At 59.1% G+C, this 17229-nt stretch overlaps 4 protein-coding genes and 1 long non-coding RNA gene across 12 annotated transcripts; 2 read left to right on the top strand and 3 right to left on the bottom strand.

Moving 5' to 3' along the window:
- Window positions 1-42: 42 nt before the first annotated feature.
- LOC102969313 (izumo sperm-egg fusion protein 1-like) lies at window positions 43-3931 on the bottom strand. 5 transcript variants are annotated; one of them, XM_042968016.1, is made up of 10 exons: window positions 3686-3917; window positions 3261-3412; window positions 2792-2866; window positions 2326-2412; window positions 2049-2069; window positions 1646-1726; window positions 1356-1456; window positions 950-1103; window positions 486-660; window positions 43-260 (listed from the first exon to the last, which is right to left on the bottom strand). In XM_042968016.1, the coding sequence occupies exons 2-10, from the start codon at window positions 3334-3336 to the stop codon at window positions 68-70; spliced, it is 963 nt and encodes a 320-aa protein (XP_042823950.1). In that variant the 5' UTR covers window positions 3337-3412; window positions 3686-3917; the 3' UTR covers window positions 43-67. The 5 variants fall into 5 exon arrangements, with proteins under 5 accessions (XP_042823950.1, XP_042823948.1, XP_042823947.1 ...); XM_042968014.1 differs by having other exon boundaries at window positions 43-245; window positions 3261-3930; XM_042968013.1 differs by having other exon boundaries at window positions 3261-3926.
- A 142-nt stretch (window positions 3932-4073) lies between these two features.
- Window positions 4074-4649, top strand: LOC122233988. Its single transcript, XR_006211671.1, has 2 exons — window positions 4074-4313; window positions 4546-4649. It is a non-coding gene; the product is annotated as an uncharacterized LOC122233988 (long non-coding RNA).
- On the bottom strand, window positions 4621-8425 carry LOC102967924 (izumo sperm-egg fusion protein 1-like). 4 transcript variants are annotated; one of them, XM_007074125.3, is made up of 9 exons: window positions 7718-8425; window positions 7259-7333; window positions 6836-6922; window positions 6592-6612; window positions 6158-6283; window positions 5871-5971; window positions 5457-5610; window positions 5053-5174; window positions 4621-4774 (listed from the first exon to the last, which is right to left on the bottom strand). In XM_007074125.3, exons 1-9 carry the CDS (start codon window positions 7950-7952, stop codon window positions 4622-4624), a joined length of 1074 nt encoding a protein of 357 aa, XP_007074187.1. In that variant the 5' UTR covers window positions 7953-8425; the 3' UTR covers window position 4621. The 4 variants fall into 4 exon arrangements, with proteins under 4 accessions (XP_007074187.1, XP_042823956.1, XP_007074186.1 ...); XM_042968022.1 differs by having other exon boundaries at window positions 5000-5174; window positions 5457-5574; window positions 7718-8423; XM_007074124.3 differs by having other exon boundaries at window positions 5000-5174; window positions 7718-8422.
- A 2197-nt stretch (window positions 8426-10622) lies between these two features.
- Window positions 10623-13084, bottom strand: FUT1 (fucosyltransferase 1 (H blood group)). Its single transcript, XM_042969168.1, has 2 exons — window positions 12984-13084; window positions 10623-12408 (listed from the first exon to the last, which is right to left on the bottom strand). The coding sequence occupies exon 2, from the start codon at window positions 12404-12406 to the stop codon at window positions 11327-11329; it is 1080 nt and encodes a 359-aa protein (XP_042825102.1). The 5' UTR covers window positions 12407-12408; window positions 12984-13084; the 3' UTR covers window positions 10623-11326.
- A 1978-nt stretch (window positions 13085-15062) lies between these two features.
- On the top strand, window positions 15063-16449 carry FGF21 (fibroblast growth factor 21). The gene is made up of 3 exons (XM_042970132.1): window positions 15063-15300; window positions 15459-15562; window positions 16159-16449. Exons 1-3 carry the CDS (start codon window positions 15063-15065, stop codon window positions 16447-16449), a joined length of 633 nt encoding a protein of 210 aa, XP_042826066.1.
- The last annotated feature ends 780 nt before the right edge of the window (window positions 16450-17229 follow it).

Below are 17229 nucleotides of genomic sequence, written 5' to 3'. Positions count from 1 at the left end.
AAGCCAAAACTGAGAATCTGAACGGAGAAAATGAATCCGATATTTAGGCAATCAGATAAATCTTTATTTAAGCCTTGGTGCTGTGGCCTTTTTCTTCGTTCGGTACCTTGGGAAGCTGGGTCTGTGACACCTGGCTCTGTGATAGCTGGGTCTGTGACAGCGGACTTTGTGGACCCTGGTCCTCTGGGGCTGCTGCCTTGTCAGTACGGACCCAGGACTTGACGGAATCGATCAGGGTCCCAGACCTAAAGCAAAGTACGCTGGGGAAGGGTGCGGTGCAATCGTGTAAGCAGATTAGGTCCTGAGTGAAGGACACCCCTCCCAGCCTCCCTAGATCTGATCCTTTTCTATGACCCAAACTTCGCCGCCCTAGGTAAGCACGCCCCTCTTTTCTAAGCCCCTCCCCCTAACACCTCCTCCTACGTTAGGACGTTGGAGACCCCGCCCCTCGCCCCAAGCCCTGCCTTCTCCCGGAGGCGGCTCACGAGGTGGCAAAGCCGATGATCAGAAACACAAAGCCCCAGATCAGCATCTCGAACAGAAAGCCTCTCAGCGCGTCCTTGGGATTCAGACACTCTGACGGCTTGAGGGATCGAAACCGCTGATACTGGGTGCCGGGGTTTGATTTCGGGATCTCCTCGATGACTCTTTTGGGCAACACTGACAGAGGAGAGAGAAGGAACAGTCCTGGGAGGGCCGGTCGTGGCCCAGGCAAGCTCTGTCCACGCCACCCTTCCCCAGGACCCGGGCCTCCCAGGAGATAAGCACGCCCCTCACTGCCTGAAGCCAGGCCACTGTGCGAGGTGGCCGCACCCTGGGCAGGAAGCCACACCCCCTTGGCCTGAAACCACACCCCGACAGACAGGCCCCCCAGGTCGCTCGCTGAAGCTGACTGCCCCCCAGACCGAGGACCCTGAGTCCCATACGTCTGTCGACTCCCAGCTCTGACCTGTGACTTCAAAATGGATGACCGTGGCTGGGCCGGATCGCTCAGTGCCCAACTCGCAGCGGTAGTTACCCGCATCCTCTGGCCTCACCAGTCGCTTGATCAGGGTGGGCCGTTTCCCCTCGGACACCAAGGTCTCAGGATTGCTCCCCCAAACCTAGACCCAAGCTCAAGGGGTCACAGAGGCCTGGGGGAATTCAGGATTTGGGGCAGTACAAGTGTGAGGGCATCACGGGCTCTCAGTGGGGAAGATGGGAGTCCAGGGTTACTGGTAAGGGCATGGGGTCCCCGGGGATCCCTAGAAGTCAAACCTGGTAGGTCATGGGTCATGGGGATTGTGGCAACAAGCTTGTGGATGAGGGGGTCGGCGCTCACACAAGCCTTATGGACTTGGGGTTAAAGGGCCCACCCTGTAAAAGCTGTAATAGGTCAGGCCTTGGGATAATTTATGCCAGTCGAGCTCACAGTCCAGGATCAGGTCTTCCGTTTCATGGACGTTGATTTGGCGCACTGGGGACAGGATTTACGGTGGGACACTTCTCCAAGGTTTCCTGCCCTCCCGCCAGTGCCACCCACTTGGTCTAAGCCCCCCTTTCTGTCTCCACCCTCCGCTCCAGTCCCCGCCCTCTCTAGGCCACGTCTCTCCTCTGGCTCCGCCCCTCTTGCGCCAACCCCTGCGGCTGGCCCCAGCTCTCTCACCCCCACAATCTCTGGATTTTCGGCAAACGTGAAGCTGCTTTTTACAGTTACTGCACCAGATCAGAAGCTGCAGCATTGTACCTGAAGGGACAGGATCCAGGCTGTATTCGCCCTGAGAGGCGAGGCCAAAGGCAGGGCCAAGGTCTGGGGCGGAGTCAGGCGCCTAATCCCTAGAGCTCAGCCCAAGGGGCGGGGAGGGGTGTAACCAGTCTCAGGAAAGAGCGCCCAGAGAATGGGACCCGTTGCCCAGGAAGTCCGCTGTGCAGAAGGACTACTGGGGACCAGGAACCTCTCAGACGTGGGGAAGGAAGAACCATCGAGACCCAAAGCCGGAGGAGAAAGGCTGGGTATTCAGGGGGCAAGGATGAAGGATAGAAAACCAGTTCCCATAATCCGGACTCACCACATTTGTTGGGACAGAAATCTGCCTCAGAAGGAAGAAAAGAGAATTATCAGATTCCTGTTAAAGGGGATGAGAGGGGGCAAAAAGGAATAGGTTGGGGTTTGGGCTGTTGGGTTGGAGGGAAGAAGGACCCGGGTGTCTGAATCTCTGGGTCCAAGGGAGGACAGGGTCGGGAGAGGTGAGTAGTTGGACATAGAAAGCAGGGGGCTGGGGACAGAGTCCCTGGGCCTGTTGAGGGAAGGGGCTGTGGTCCCTGACGGAAGCCGTCTTCCCTCACCCTCTCTTTGGAATCGAGTGACGTAGCCACGAAAGGCTGCCTTTTCCAGAGTCAACATCCAGTTGAATTCCTTCACGAAAGTGTCATCTGGGAAGGAGCAGGGTGACATAGAGTGGCACCCCTCCCCCGCCCACCGCAGGAGGAGATACAGGAAGTTTCTTCTGTGTGAAGAGATTGGCATTCCGCGTTGGGGCCACCTCAGGGAGGGACAATGAAATTGAATGACCACTTAACAATGCTGGCCACTGAGCTACGCGGCCCCTGGCCTGCAGGCACTGTTAGGACCCATTTTAGAGGTGACAAAGTTGCAAAGTCCCTCCCTAAAGGCCACACAGCTAGGGGATGACCGGCCCGGAATTTGAACCGAGGCAGGTGGGCTCCAGAGCCACTACCAGACCCGTCCTCACCAACAATCATTTCTCGAAAAGATTCTGGAGCCCCTCCCTTGGCCCCTGTGTGGATTTACCTGCTACATCACTGTTTCTGATAAGCCTCACACTCCTCAGAAAACTCAAGACTGACGTTTCCATTGTGGCCTCATCTGGAGGGACACAGAGGATGCGGGGAGGGGAGCTAGAACCTCAGATCCCAAGCCTTGCGGTCTCTTGGCTCAGCAGGTGTTAAAAACTACAATACCCATGAGGCTACTGGACCAGCCCAGGGCTGTAAATGGCTGGCACGCCCGTTGCCTTCTGGGAGTTGTATTTTTTTTTTTTCCATATAAAATTGCCACGTAAGGACTAGGGGAACAGTGTATTGGTCTGCCCTGGGAAAGGCCTGGAATCTGCATCCCAGCCTTCTCCATTCACGAACCCAGTACAGTCTCCCTCCAGCCTTTCGTTTCCTTCCCTCCTGCCCGCTCCCGCAACAATCCTAGAACGCAGGCCCCTCTTTTCCCTCGACCCCTGGATTCGCACTCTCTACCCTGCCCTCACCGATAACCCCCATAAAGGTATCCTCTAAATCTGGCAGGTCCCGGAAATTCCTCACGGTTTGTCTTATCTTTTCCATCACTTCTCTGTGACGCTCGGGGGCGAGGTGGGTAGGCAGGTATTCCTTTTCCAAGGCGTCCAGCGCGGCCACGACCCTTCGATCACAAGTGACACAGCTCCGGGCAGGAAGCAGGCAGCCGGCTAGCGCCGCCACCAGGAGGGCCACTTGGGGACCCATTTCCCCAGAGCGCTCAGCCCCAGCAGAACCCCGGGGAGGGGCCGCCCACCCCACACGCAAGGGGTGATCGCGAACCGGAAAGAACCCCTTCCCCGAGAGTAAGACCCCCCAATTTGCAGGGCTCCCACTTCTCGGTTAGGAAACCGAGGAGTCCGGAGTCCCGATGCACCCTAGACAGCCGCTGCCCGACCTTGACCTTGAATGTTGCACCCTGGAATACTAGGGTTCGCTGAAGGGCCGAATCCAGGCTGGGGGCCTTTAGAGGGGACGAGCGGGTCACGTCCTTCCACTCTATTTGCCACGGCTAAAATTGAGGACGTTTCTGGAGCGAAGGTGAGGTTGGTCACGTGACGTGGAGAGCTTTATGACTGGGGTCAGACTCGACGGTCGCCTCAATCCCACAGAGTCCCTCTTCTTCCTTTCTACTTGGGGCGCCGACTTCTCTAGAGACACTCTCGGCGAGTTTCCTTGGCCCCGCCCACAAACCCAACTCTGAGTCTGATTGGACGGCAACAAAGGGAGGCCCCGCCTATTGTTCCAGGATCTCGCAGACCGACCCCTCTCTGACTAGAACTTTCATCTCGGCCTCCCAGATGAGGCCCTTGTGTGGTCGCGTTGGGGTGGAGGGGGTTGGGGTCAGACTAATGAATCTGGGCGGAGGAGAAGGATGGGAGCTTAACTCCTGGGAACTGGCGTGGAAGATGGCTGGGGACCGGCTCTTGGGTCTGATGCAGGAGGGGTGTGGACCCCTGGTCCCGCGGTTCTTACTCCGCTTCGGGTCCCAACAGCACCTCGGCGCCCTGTCTTCGTTGACCCGGGTTGCTTCTTGACCCCTCTGCCCCGGCTCCCAGCCCTGGCTGGGGGACAGGAAAAGGCCAGGGGAAACTCTCGGCTGGAAGAGCCGGGAGGGGGCGTCCTGTGAGGGGGCGAGGCTGGGGGAGGAGATCTGGGTAGGGCTGGCCCTTCCCCACTCCTCGATTCGGGAATTACATCTCAGCCAGGGGGCCCTGCCATGACCAAGGGACCCGGGTTCCCGGGCTCTCCTTCTAGGACAGGAGGCGAGCCCCAGACCTCTCCTCTCGGAAGGCCAAAAAGAGCATCAGACCCGAGGAAATGAATCCGCTATTTAGGCAACCAGATAAATCTTTATTTGTGACTTGGTGCTGCGTCGTTTTCTTTCGGTACCTTCGGAACCTGGCTCTGCAGTGCGGCTACTTTGTTCGTGAGGAGCCAGGACTTTATGGAATCCATCACGTTCCCAGGCAGAAAGCAAAGTACGCTGGGGGAGGGCGGGGGGGGGGGGGGGGGCAGACAGTGGAACCAGGTTAGGTCTTGAGGGATAGCCCTCCTCGCCTCCCTATATTTGGTCTTATTCCAGCAGTGACCCAGGCTGGATCATCACTACCATTTTCTAAGGCCTCTCCCTTAAAGGACCCCCTCCTGCATTGGGATTTGGAGACCCCGCCCCTCCGTTCGTGTCCCGCCTTCATCAGGGTTGGCTCACGCGGTGACAAAGCCGATCATCAGCACCACAAAGCCCCAGATCAGCAGCCCTACCAGAAGGCTTCTCAGCACCTTCTCGGGCTTAGGGTACTCTGAAGGCTGGAGGGTTGGGGACAGCTGCTCTTCGGTTTCAAAGTTTGATGTCGGTGTCTCCTCAATGATTCTTTGAGGCAACACTGACAGAGGGGAGAGAAAGAGCAGCCTTGGGAGGCCACCAAGGTCCCCCGTGGCCCAGGCAAGCTCCCTCCCCTCCAACCTTCCCCCAAGACCCGGGCCTTGGAGGAGACAATCGCGACCCTCTCTGCCTGGACCCCGGCCACCGTGGCGGGTGGCCACACCCCCGCGGCCTGAAAGGACACCCCGACAGGAAGTTTTGCCCCATAGGCCACGCCCCAAGCTGCTGTCCCCTAACCCCAGGACCCTGATTCCCACACTTCCGTCGACTCCCCAGCTCTGACCTGTGACTTCAAAATGGATGACCGTGGCTGGGAGGGATCTCACAGTGCCCAACTCGCAGCGGTAGTCACCCGCATCCTCTGGCCCCACCAAGGGCTTGGTCAGGGTGGGCTGTTTCCCCTTGGACACCAAGGTCTCAGAATTGCTCCCCCAAACCTAGACCCAAGCTCAAGGGGTCACAGAGGCCTGGGGAGTTCAGGGTTTGGGGAAGTACAGGTGTGAGAGCATCACGGGATCTCAGTGGGGGAGATGGGAGTCTAGGGTTCCTGGTAAGGGCATGGCGTCCCCGGGGATCCGTAGAAGTCAAACCTGATAGGTCATGGGTCATGGGGATTGTGGGAACAAGCTTGTGGATACCGGGGTGGGCGCTCAACCAAGCCTAATGGACTTGGGGATGATGGGGTTGAAGGGCCCACCCTGTAAAAGCTGTAATAGGTCAGGCCTTGAGATAACTTATGCCAGTTGAGCTCACAGTCCAGGACCAGGTCTTCCTTTTCGTGGATGTTGATTTGGCGCACTGGGGACAGGCGGTTACGGTGGGATGCATCTTGGTTCTCCCTCAACTCCCTCGCACTTGGTCTTGGCCCCCACTTTTCTGGTGGGCCGGCTCCTTTCTTTGGCCTCTCTAGACCCCGGCTCTCCTCTGGCCCTGCCCCTCTTGCGCCAACCCCCCACCCCCTCCAGCTGGCCCCAGCTCTCTCACCACCGCAATCTGTGGACTTTCGACAAACGTGAAGCTGCTTTTTACAATTACTGCACCAGATCAGAGGCTGCAACATCATACCTGAAGGGGCAGGATCAAGGTTGCATACATCCTGAATAGAAGAGACTAAAAGGAGAGGGCAGGGTCAAGGGCTGGGGCGGGGCCCAGCGCCTAATCCCGAGAGGTCAGCCCAAGGGGCGGGGCTAGAAGGCTGACCTGCCTGAAGAGGGATCTAACCGGGCTCAGTGAGGAGCCCACAAGGAATAGGACCCGTTGCCCAGGAGTCTGCTGTGCAGAAGGACTACTGGGGACCAGGAACCTCTCAGACGTGGGGAAGGAAGAACCATCGAGACCCAAAGCAGGAGGAGAAAGGCTGGGTATTAACCGGGGCCAGAATGGGGGATAGAAAACCAGCTTCCCTAATCTGGACTCACCACATTTGTTGGGACAGAAATCTGCCTCAGAAGGAAGAAAAAAAAAAGTTATCAGATTTCTAAGTTAAAGGACACGAGAGAGGGGGAGAAGGAATAGGTTGGGGTTTGGGCTCTTGGGTCAGAGGGTGGACGCTGTTGGGAGAGGTGAGGGGCTGGACATAGAGAAGCAGAGGACTGGGGACAGGGACCCCGGGACTGGTGGAGGAAGGGGCTGTGGTCCCTGAGGGAACCCATCTTCCCTCACCCTCTCTTTGGAACCGAGCAACATTGCGCTGAAAGGCTGCCTTTTCCAGAGTCAACATCCAGGAGAACTCCTTCACGAAAGTGTCATCTGGGAAAGAGCAGGGTGACAGAGTGCGACCCCTCCTCCCACCCACCCTAGGAGGAGGTACAGGTACCCGTCTGAAGAGGCTGGCGTTCCAGGTTGGGGCCATCTCCGGGAGGCGCAGTGAAATTGAATGACCACTTAACCATGCTGGCCACTGGGCTAAGTCACTGGCCTGGGTGCAGGCACCGTTATGACCCAGTTTGGAGGTGACAAAGCTGTGATATCCCTCCCTAAAGGCCACACAGCTAGGGGATGACAGGGCCGGTGTTTGAACCTAGGCAGTTTGGCTCCAGAGCCAAAGGATTCCGAAGCCCCTCCCCTGGCCACTCTGCCATTTACCTGCTATGTCACTGTTTGTGATAAGTGTCATACTCCTCAGAAAACCCAACACTGACGTTTCCATTGTGGCCTCATCTGGAGGGACACGGGGGATGCGGGGAGGGGAGATAGAACCTCAGATTCCAAGCCTTGTGGTCCCATTGGCTCAGCTAGTGTTAAAAACTACAATGCCCATGTGGCTATTGGGCAAGGCTAGGGCTGTAAAGGATTGCCTGTCGCCTTCTGGGAGTTGTAGTTTTTTACATAAAATTGCAGGGTAAGGGGTAGGAGAACACAGTATTTCCTAGCGCTTGGAAAGCCCTGGAATCTGCATCTCAGCCCTCTCCATCACGAACCCAGTAGACTCTGGCTCCAGCCCTTCCCTCCCTCCCCCCCACCCCGTCCCTGCTCCCAGGAATCCTAGCACCAGACTCCTCTTTTTCCACGACCCGGGGTTCCCACGCTCTACCCTGCCCTCACCTATAACCCCCATAAAGGCATCCTCTAAATATGGCAGGTCCCAGAAATTTCTCACGGTTTGTCTTATCGTTTCCATCACTTGTCCCTGACGCTCGCGCGCCATGTGGGTAGGCAGGTATTCCTTTTCCAAGGCGTCCAGCGCGGCCACGACCCTCTGATCACATATGACACAGCCCCCGGCAGGAAGCAGGCAGCCGGCTAGCGCCGCCACCAGGAGGGCCACTTGGGGACCCATTGCGGCCACAGCGCTCAGCCCGCACAGAACCCGGGGAGGGTCCTCCCACCCCACACGGAAGGGGTGATCAGTAACGGGAAAGAACCCCTTCCCCGAGAGTAAGACCCCCCAATCTGCAGGGCTCCCCCTTCTCGGTTAGGAAACCGAGGAGTCCGGAGTCCCGATGCACCCTAGACAGCCGCTGCCCGACCTTGACCTTGAATGTTGCACCCTGGAATACTAGGGTTCGCTGAAGGGCCGAATCCAGGCTGAGGGCCTTTAGAGGGGACGAGCGGGTCACGTCCTTCCACTCTATTTGCCACGGCTAAAATTGAGGACGTTTCTGGAGCGAAGGTGAGGTTGGTCACGTGATGTGGAGAGCTTTGTGACTGGAGCCCGAGTCACCGTTTCCCCCGATCTACAAGGAATTCCCACAGCCTCCCCCTTCTAGCTTCGGACGTGGGGGCCCGACTTCCCTGGAGACACGCCCAGGAGTTTCCTTGGCCCCGCCCACAAACCCAACTCTGAGTCCGATTGGACGGCAACAAAGGAAGGCTCCGCCTATGGTTCCAGGAAATCGCAGAGGCCTCCTTCTCGGACTAGAAGTTTCATCTCGTCAGCTCAGGCGAGGGCATCTGGCCTTCAGCTTCCTCTCGTCCCTGAGTTTCTGAGCCCAGGCTTCGGCTAGATGCCTGGGATCTTTTGGAATATTTGGCGTCAAGCCACGGAATTGGGAAGTGGCTCTTTCTAGCGGCAGGACTACGACTCCCAGGAGGCCCTGGGGTGTCTCCTTGGCCAGAGTTCCACACTTTACTCCCTCCCTCCTCCTCCTTCTCTCCGTAGCTGAGGGGCTCGATGCCAGGGTTCCAGAAGAAAGAGGCCTAGAGCCAATACTAAGAACCTGGGGCTCAGACCTATGGGTCCTGGAAGGTCTCTCTCTCTCCTTTTCTACATCATTGAATCAAACCACCATAAAAACTGGAACCGCGGGGCGCCTGGGTGGCTCAGTGGGTTGAGCGTCCGGCTTCGGCTCAGGACATGATCTCACCGTTCATGAGTTCAAGCCCCGCGTTGGGCTCTGTGCTGACAGCTCCGAGCCTGGAGCCTCCTTCGGATTCTGCGTCCCCCTCTCTCTCCGCCCCACCCCTGCTTATGCTCTGCCTCCCTCTGTCTTTCAAAAATGAATAAACATCAAAACAAAACAGGAACCGCGACTCACACAAGCCTGAGAACAGGAGGCTGCCAGATCTCAGCAGGGACAATACCCCTAGACGTGAGCAGTTCTGGATTTCCCCTCTTACACACACACACACACACACACAGTGGACTCCAAAACACCTGCAGAGACAGGGTTTGGTGGTGTGGACTTTTAAATCATACCTCCCTCTCTCCCACCGGGGGCAGCTGAATAGTGAATGATCCCTCAAAACTCCCTGAGAAGACTAAAAAAAGGGGGGCTTGGATTCTTCTGGGTAGGTAGGGGATGCGATCAGAGTTGTCTGTAATAAAGCTAGGTACCTTCATCCCCTACAAAAAAGCACCAAGGGGGTCCTGGAATCTGAGTCAAGAATCCCATCCTCCTTGGCCAGACCTTGTGCTCTGGCCTGGGTTTCAGGCCAGCCCGGGTCCCGTATACTTTCAGACCTTCAGATCCTTTCATTCTTTTTTTAATGTTTATTTTTGAGAGAGAGAAAGAGAGGTCGAGCGGGGGTGGAGGGGTGGGGACAGCGAGAGAGGGAGACACAGAATCCGAAGCAGGCTCCAGGCCCTGAGCCGTGAGCACAGAACCCCACTGGGGCCCAAACTCACGAACCGCGAGATCATGACCTGAGCTAAAGTCGAAGGCTGAACTGACTAAGCCACCCAGGCGCCTACAGAGCCTTTGAAGCCCGAAACCGGGTTTAGTGGTTCTGTGAAATCAGAGGAAGCCCAGGTTGGCAAGGGTCCCCATACCTGTAGCTTTCTGCAAGTCCAAAAGAAACATTTATGACGTTTATTTATGCTGGCTGAATTCCAGAAAATCGATCCCGTTACATCCAACAGCCCAGCTGCAGAGAAGGAAACTTTCTTAACTGAGAAGAAAGGTAACCTTAACTCAGAGCCAACTTGTAAAGTGCCTGTCTTTGGCAGATTTTGACAAAAAAAAAAAAAAAAAAGTCTCTAGGTTTCTGGAAGGCTTTGCTCTACGAGCTGCTGTATTTCAGCATCCATACCTCTCCCCCTCCTGTGGAGGAACAGTCCCACGTTTTAGTCTATCTACTCAAAATAAGAGTCTCTGGGGCGCCTGGGTGGCTCAGTCGGTTAAGTGTCTGACTTCGGCTCAGGTCATGATCTCGCAGTTCGTGAGTTCGAGCCCCACCTCAGGCTCTGGAGCCTGCTTTGGATTCTGTGTCTCCCTCTCCCTCTCTCTGCCCCTCCCCTGCTTGCTCTCTGCCTCTGTCTCAAAAATAAACATATAAAAAAAAAATTCAAGGGGCACCTGGGTGGCTCAGTCAGTTAAGCCCCCGACTTCAGCTCAGGTCATGATCTCTAGATCTGTGAGTTCGAGCCCGAGTCGGGCTCTGTGCTGACAGCTCGGAGCCTGGATGGAGCCTGCTTCAGGTTCTGTGTCTCCCTCTCTCTCTGCCCCTCCCCAGCTTGTGCTTTGTCTTTCTCTCTCCCAAAAATAAACATTAAAAAACATATTTTTTTTCTTTTTAAATTTCAAAAACGAGTCTTTGTCTTTCTTTTTCTCAGAGGCTGAGAGGTTGGACAGATTTCCCACCTCACAGGACAGATACTTTGTGTTCTGCCAGTCTTTCTGGCAGTGGCTGAGGTGTTGAACTTCTGAGTGTCCCTTCCTGAGATCCTCCTAGAATTCCAGAACCTCATCCCCTCTGGGGGAGCCCTGCAGGATTCTCCACAGGCCTGAGACCTGGCCTTCTCTAGAACCACTCCAGAAACACAGCAGGGGAGTGGATGAGTGCTTGCTGTGGACTACCCCTAAGTTCTTTCAGTCCTGAGGATTGTCCTTCTCTTCTAGAAAAGACCAGAGGCAACATTAGAAGGGGGGGGGGGAGTTCTCCGTTTTTGGGGTGCAGCCATCCAGAAGTACCCTGGATCCGTGCTGGGAACAGTGGGTAAGGCATTGCCTTCCAGAACTGACGTGAGCCTCTCTGGACATTGCCAGGCATCAGGAAAAGATCCCCTGCTGGTTCTAGAATGTCCAGGCAGTTACAGAAAGCCCCTAGGTTTCTTTTTCTCCAAGTCCTTTTTCTCCAAGTCTAGCCAACTAGGATTACTCTAGAAACGGGTGCCCGCCTGCTACAGGGCTACCACAAGCTTCTCCAGAAGCCTCTAGGCCTCCGGAGACCCAGAACGCTGGCCCGAGCTATTCCAGAAAGTCTCCCCGCTGCTCAAGGCCCAGCCAATGACCGGAGGGGAGACAAGTCTGCATTAATGCCCACCCACTCGGGCAAGAAGGCAGCCTCGGGCTTAAAGATCTTCAGGAAGTTGGAGTCGGGCAGGGTGAAGTTGGCCAGGTAGACAGTGTCCCCACCCGTCAGGTAGGCGGCCCAGAAGCCAAAAGTGCCGATGGTCATGATGGTGTGGTTGCACTGCGTGAGCAGCGCAAAGTCCCTCCCCGGCGAGCCCTCCTGCCCGTCGCCGGCAAAGATCACATCCCCACGGGACGTGTCCACGTTTTCCCGGCACCACTCCATGCCGTTGCTGGTGACCACAAAGACGGGGTCTTCGTGCCGTGCCCGGAACCAGTCCATAGCCTGCTGGAGGTAAGCGCGGTCGCCTACCACGCCCTTCCAGCGGTGGGGCATGACCCGCAGATAGTCCCCGCGGCGCACGTGGACACCCACGAAGGTGCGAGGGCGGTCCCCGGTGGGGCCCAGGCGGAGCCGGCTCAGCAGACCCTGGGCCTCTCGCCGAAGGTGGTCGTGCAGCGTGAATTCCCTGCGGATCTGCTCCCGGAGGTGGTGGAAGAAGGTCCAGGAGCAGGGAAAGCCGGTGAGCTTCAGCAAGGGGTCGCTCAAGCGGGCGTACTCCCGGGACATCCAGTCGTGGAGCTCCAGCTCCCGCCAGGGCGTGCGGCTGTCCACCTCGGGCGCCAGCACCGGCAGGGTGATGCGGAACACGGAGGCCAGGGCGGCATGCATGGAGGGCAGGATGAAGGCCCGGCGACCGTTGAGCTGGGCCAGGGCCAGGAGCGTGGCATACTGCCCCATCTGGTTGCCGAACCGGCCGTCTGGGTGGATGGTCCAGGTTCCCGAGAGGGAGGCAGGGGGCTTGAGGCAGGCGGAGGTGTTGGGGGACAGGCAGAGGATGGCCACAGGGGATGGCACCGGGCGGCGGCCTGGACACAGGGCCGTCAGGGCCAGGCCGTTGGGAAAGAGGTCTTGGTGGACGTAGAGGAACAAGGTGGCTGAAAGGACACACACTAGCAGGAAAGCCACGCAGAGCTGCCGTTGGCTGGGGGCCCACATGGCTGCACGGGAGGAAAGGTGAATTAGCGGGGCCCCGGAGCCCCAGGAGGAAGTGTCCGTGGGCAGGGGCCTGGGGGACCGAGGAAACCAAGGCTTGAGACTCCTGGGTCCCAGGGAAAGGGGATCAGGGGCCTGGATCTGAGGGAGGGGAGGGAGGTGGGCCCTTGGAACTGCAGGGACGGGGACGGCAAATGTTGAAAACGGGTGTTTCCAAGATAGCAACGGGTCTCGGAGCCAGCCTGCCACATCCGCATCTCGGAATCTGGCTCTCCAGGCCGGGAAGTCCCACTTTAGTTGGGCGATGTGCCACCAACTCCTTTCTCGGGTGGGCCTGGTGGAGGGAGGGTGAGGACTCCACCATGGGGGTGACGGGAAGAGACAGGCCGGGTGGAACATGAGAGGCTGGAGGTCGGGGACCGGATGAGGGATCTCGGCCTCTGGAGGAGCAGGCGTTGGTGGGGGGGGGGGGAGAGGGGTGGAGACTCCTGGGGTCTTACGGGGCTAGCGGCTGGGGCTGCGCCTCCTGGGACCGAAGGCCCCGATTCCTGGGTCCCAGGCATCCTCCGGTCCCACTCACCTGAGCTCCTGGCGGGTGACAGAGCCACAGCGGGCTTAGAGAGGCCGGAGCGCGCCGACCGCAGGTGCAGCCCACATCCGGCCGCCCCCGGAACCCCGGACTCCGGGATCCTAGGCTCGGCAGCCCTCCCCTCCATGCCGCCTCCCCCGACTGGCTCCTAGGGCTCGGGGGAGGGAGGAAGGAGACGGGCGCGGTTCCGAGACTCCCAGCCTCCGCCCCTCCCGACCTGGGCAGGTAGGTCGGAGGCGGAGCCCCGCCCCCTCCCCGCCCTCCCCAGACCCGGGGACCCGCGCCCGGCCCCCTCGTCCTCGGCCCCGGCCCGCGGGCGGGCTCTCCGGGGCCAGCCTCCACAGCATGGAGACCCAGCGCCCAGCCGGCAATGCCGGACCCAGGTATTCGGGTCCATCGACTTCTCCCCCTTCTCCCGAGCCTAGGCCCAGAGTACCTGGATGCTCCGAGCCCGGCCACGCCCCAGCCGCTGGGGAGGGCGCAGACACCAGGCCCGGGCGGGGGCGAAGATCATCCGCCCTCTGCCGGGTCCTCCCGGTGGGGAGGCAGAACCTGTTTGCCAGGCCTGCTCCAGGAGCCGACGGAAACCTCCTCCAGCTCTCAGGGTCCCGAACGTGGGCGCCTCCGGCCCGAAGGGTGTCCCCGCGCACCCCGGGGGCCGCTGATTCCCCATCTCCGCGCGGTGCACCTGCGAACTGCGGGGCCTCTCCTTTTGAGGAATCGGACGATCCGGGGTCCGACGGCTCCTCTCCAGACGGGCGCGTCCCGGGGGCAGCGTCTCCCCGAGGGCGAGGAGGAGAAAGCAGGAGGGGAAGCGGGCCTGTCATGCCCAGCCTCACCGGGAGGCTGGGGCCTCAGGTTGGGGATCCAGGGCCTCGGCTCCGCGGTGTATACCTGAAGCCGCTTCCATTGTCCAGGCGGTTCCGCCACCCCCCCCCCCCAAACTTCCCTGGGCTGGAGCCGTGTGATCATCGTCATTCAATAAATCAAAGCTAAAGACCCTGGAATTTGACTCCCCTCTCCAGAGGGTGGACCGTGATGTCTCCAGACCCAAGCCCCTCCTTCCACAGACCCAGGATTTCCAGCCCCAGCCCCCTCCTCTGCTGGAGACGTTCAGATCTCCGCACTGGAGGGTGTCCGGTCTCTGTACCTACAGTTTCCAGGAAACCACCCCCCCCCCCATACATTCCCTTTGGGCTCTGGTCTCTCACTTCCCCCCCTCCAGAGCCTGGCTCTGCCCCCCCCCACCCCCACCCCAGAGGCGCTGAGTCAGACTTTCACCCTCCACCCGCCCTCCCCACCCCAGGCTATTTTGAGAACACCTTTCTGGGCCTGGGGTAGCTACTCTGGTGAAAGAGGTCCCGGGATTGCATCAGGGAGGAGAGGGAGGCTCTCCTCTGGCTCATTAGATGCCAGAGGAACCTCTGGGCTGGGGTTGGTGAGGTTGAGGTGAGAGGCTTTTGGTCACGTGGCTTTTGCTGCTCTCCTGATGATCGAGGAACGTCCGTGTGTGTGACACCCGCTCTGCCCCCCACCCCCCAGAAATCCACAGAAATTCAGGCAGGATGCCGCAATCCCGGTTATGGGGCACAGTGTCCGTCGATCAGCCAGGGAGGCAGTTTTCCAGGCCCCCAGCCCTCTCCTCCCCCAGCCCTTTTCAGCCAAGTCCCAGTCAGCAGGTCCCGGTCCCCCTGATTCCTCAGACCCGGGAGTCCAGGGCCCCAGCGGGAAGGACCCCCCCCCCCCCATTGCATCATCCGGCTCAGGCTGATCTGGCCACGGTGGAATCCTAGCTCTTGCCAAGTGGGTCAAATATCATGGGTCAGGTGTGGGGAAGGTGATTGGGCGGGTCTGTCTGGATATAAATTTTGGAGTGCCTGCATCCATTCTAAGAGACCGGGGTATTCTGTCAGCTGGGAATCCACGGACACGAAGACCCAGGCGTTGAGGCTCACTAAGGTGCAATCCGTGAATCTCTTGTCCCAGACAACCGGGATCCGAGACAGAATCTAGACCCTTCGGCTCCTCGAGCCCCAGACCCCGGATCTCACCTGAGGACGTGAGCCAGTGATGGGCTGGGACGAGGCGGGGTCCCAGCACCTGGGACTGTGGGTCCTGATGATGCTGGGGGTCCTTCTGCCGGAAGCCTGCCAGGCACACCCTATCCCTGACTCCAGCCCCCTCCTCCAATTCGGGGGCCAAGTTCGACAGCGGTTCCTCTACACGGACGACGCCCAGGAGACAGAGGTCCACCTCGAGATCAAGGCTGATGGCACAGTGGTGGGGACCGCTCGCCGCAGCCCTGAGAGTGAGTGCATAGACAGAGCCTGGTCTGAGGGAGCAGGGGCTGGGGGGCCCAGACCCCTGGGTCTGAGGGAGGAGGGGCTGGGAGCCTAGACCCCTGGATCTAAGAGAGACGGGCCTGGGCAGAGGTCCTCTGAGCCCCTGACCACTCTCTCCTCTCAGGTCTCTTGGAGCTAAAAGCCCTGAAGCCGGGAGTAATTCAAATCTTGGGGGTTAAAACGTCCAGGTTCCTGTGCCAGGGCCCAGATGGGACACTGTATGGATCGGTGAGTTTCTGGGGTCGCCCCCCTCCTCGTGCTCCCTCCTCCGTATCGCCTTCACCACCCAGGGTTCCACTTCTCGCACCTTGGGCCTGAGCCGGGCTTGGTTCTGTGCTCCCTGCGTGGCCCCCCGCCTCGCCACCTCCCCTGCACGCGGGAGCTGACCTCATCATTTGTGCACAAGGGGAAACTGAGGCTCAGGCAGGGACACACCAGCTCCGAGTCACGAGGCCCCTGAATGACGGAGCGCCTGGGTCCTGTGACCTGTGACCCCTGCTGGGCCGCATGGGCTCCTAGCTGCCTGCTGGGCACAGGGCTGCTCAGGGGACCCATGGCCTGTAAATTGACCATGACCCCTTGGGTGGAAGCCAGACGCCTCTGTCTGGACTCAGAGAGCCCTAACTGGTCCCTGGGCTGGAATATTGGTCTCTGTGAAGTGAAGCCAGGGAGGTAGGCCTTGCAGGACTGCCCAGGGGTAAAGGGGAGGCCTGCTTCTGTTGCCTGTGTCCCAGAGGAGGGGCTGGGGGCCGGGACTCCTGGGTCCTGCAGCAGGAAGGTGCAGAGGAATCCCGTATCTCCGATGTCCGCTCTTGTCCCCTCAGCTCCGCTTTGACCCCGCAGCCTGCAGCTTCCGGGAACTGCTTCTGGAGGACGGGTACAACATCTACCACTCGGAGACCCTCGGGCTCCCACTCCGCCTGCCCCCCCACAACTCCCCATACCGGGACTCGGCCCCCCGGGCACCTGCCCGCTTCCTGCCACTGCCAGGCCTGCTTCCGGCACCCCCGGAGCCTCCAGGGATCCTGGCCCCCGAGCCCCCGGACGTGGGCTCCTCGGACCCTCTGAGCATGGTGGGGCCTTCCCAGGGCCGAAGTCCCAGCTACGCTTCCTGAAGCCACGGGCTGTTTGCTGTGGGGCCTCCTCTTTATTTATTGGGTTATTTGTTATTTATCTTATTTATTTTTTTATTTTGCCTACTTGGGATAATAAAGAACCTGAGAGGAGGGTCAGGGTGCGCATGTGTGCGTGTTTGAGGGAGGAACTGGGACCGGCTTCCCTGTCTCCCACTGCCGCCCAGGCCCCCCTGCCCCTGTTGACGGGAGACCCTGGGAAGGTCCCAGCCTCCCCCCTGGGCCTCAGTTTTCTGCTCTGTGTAGGTGTCCCCAGGGACTGGACTATCCCTGCCCTTGGACGGCAGAAGGCTTGTTAATTTCCCACCACCCACCCCCCGCTTGTGTTGTGGAACCGTTTTTCTGAACGGCCTCAATCACAGGGGGACGTTGAAACGATGACACTGCAGACCTATAGCCTCATGGGAGATGTCGTTTTCTGGGTCCACTTAACACTGGGAAGGGGATGACGTCTTGGTCCCCTCAGGGCTGGGGCAAGGGCTCTTCGATCCTGGGGGTGTCATTGGTGCTAGATGGGACTCGGGTCCTGAGGGATCAGAAAGCTGGACGTCTGGACACCTGGGTCCCAGGAAAACGGTGAGAGGAGCCTGGAACCCTGTGCTGAGGGAGGGACTGGAGGGACTGAAGGCTGGGAGTCCTGGTTCTCTAGAAGAGGGCTTGAGGATCTAAATTCATCCGTCCAGGTGCTCATGGACTTGGAGTGCAATGACTGTCACAGAATGCAGTCCCAGTGAGCGGGTTGCCTGTCCTCTCTCCCCGCCC

The sequence above is a fragment of the Panthera tigris genome, chromosome E2 (genome assembly GCF_018350195.1).
Source record: "Panthera tigris isolate Pti1 chromosome E2, P.tigris_Pti1_mat1.1, whole genome shotgun sequence".
Taxonomy (NCBI): Eukaryota; Metazoa; Chordata; class Mammalia; order Carnivora; family Felidae; genus Panthera; species Panthera tigris.
Note: the sequence above shows the minus strand (reverse complement) of the source record. Positions and strands in the feature narration are given on the sequence as shown.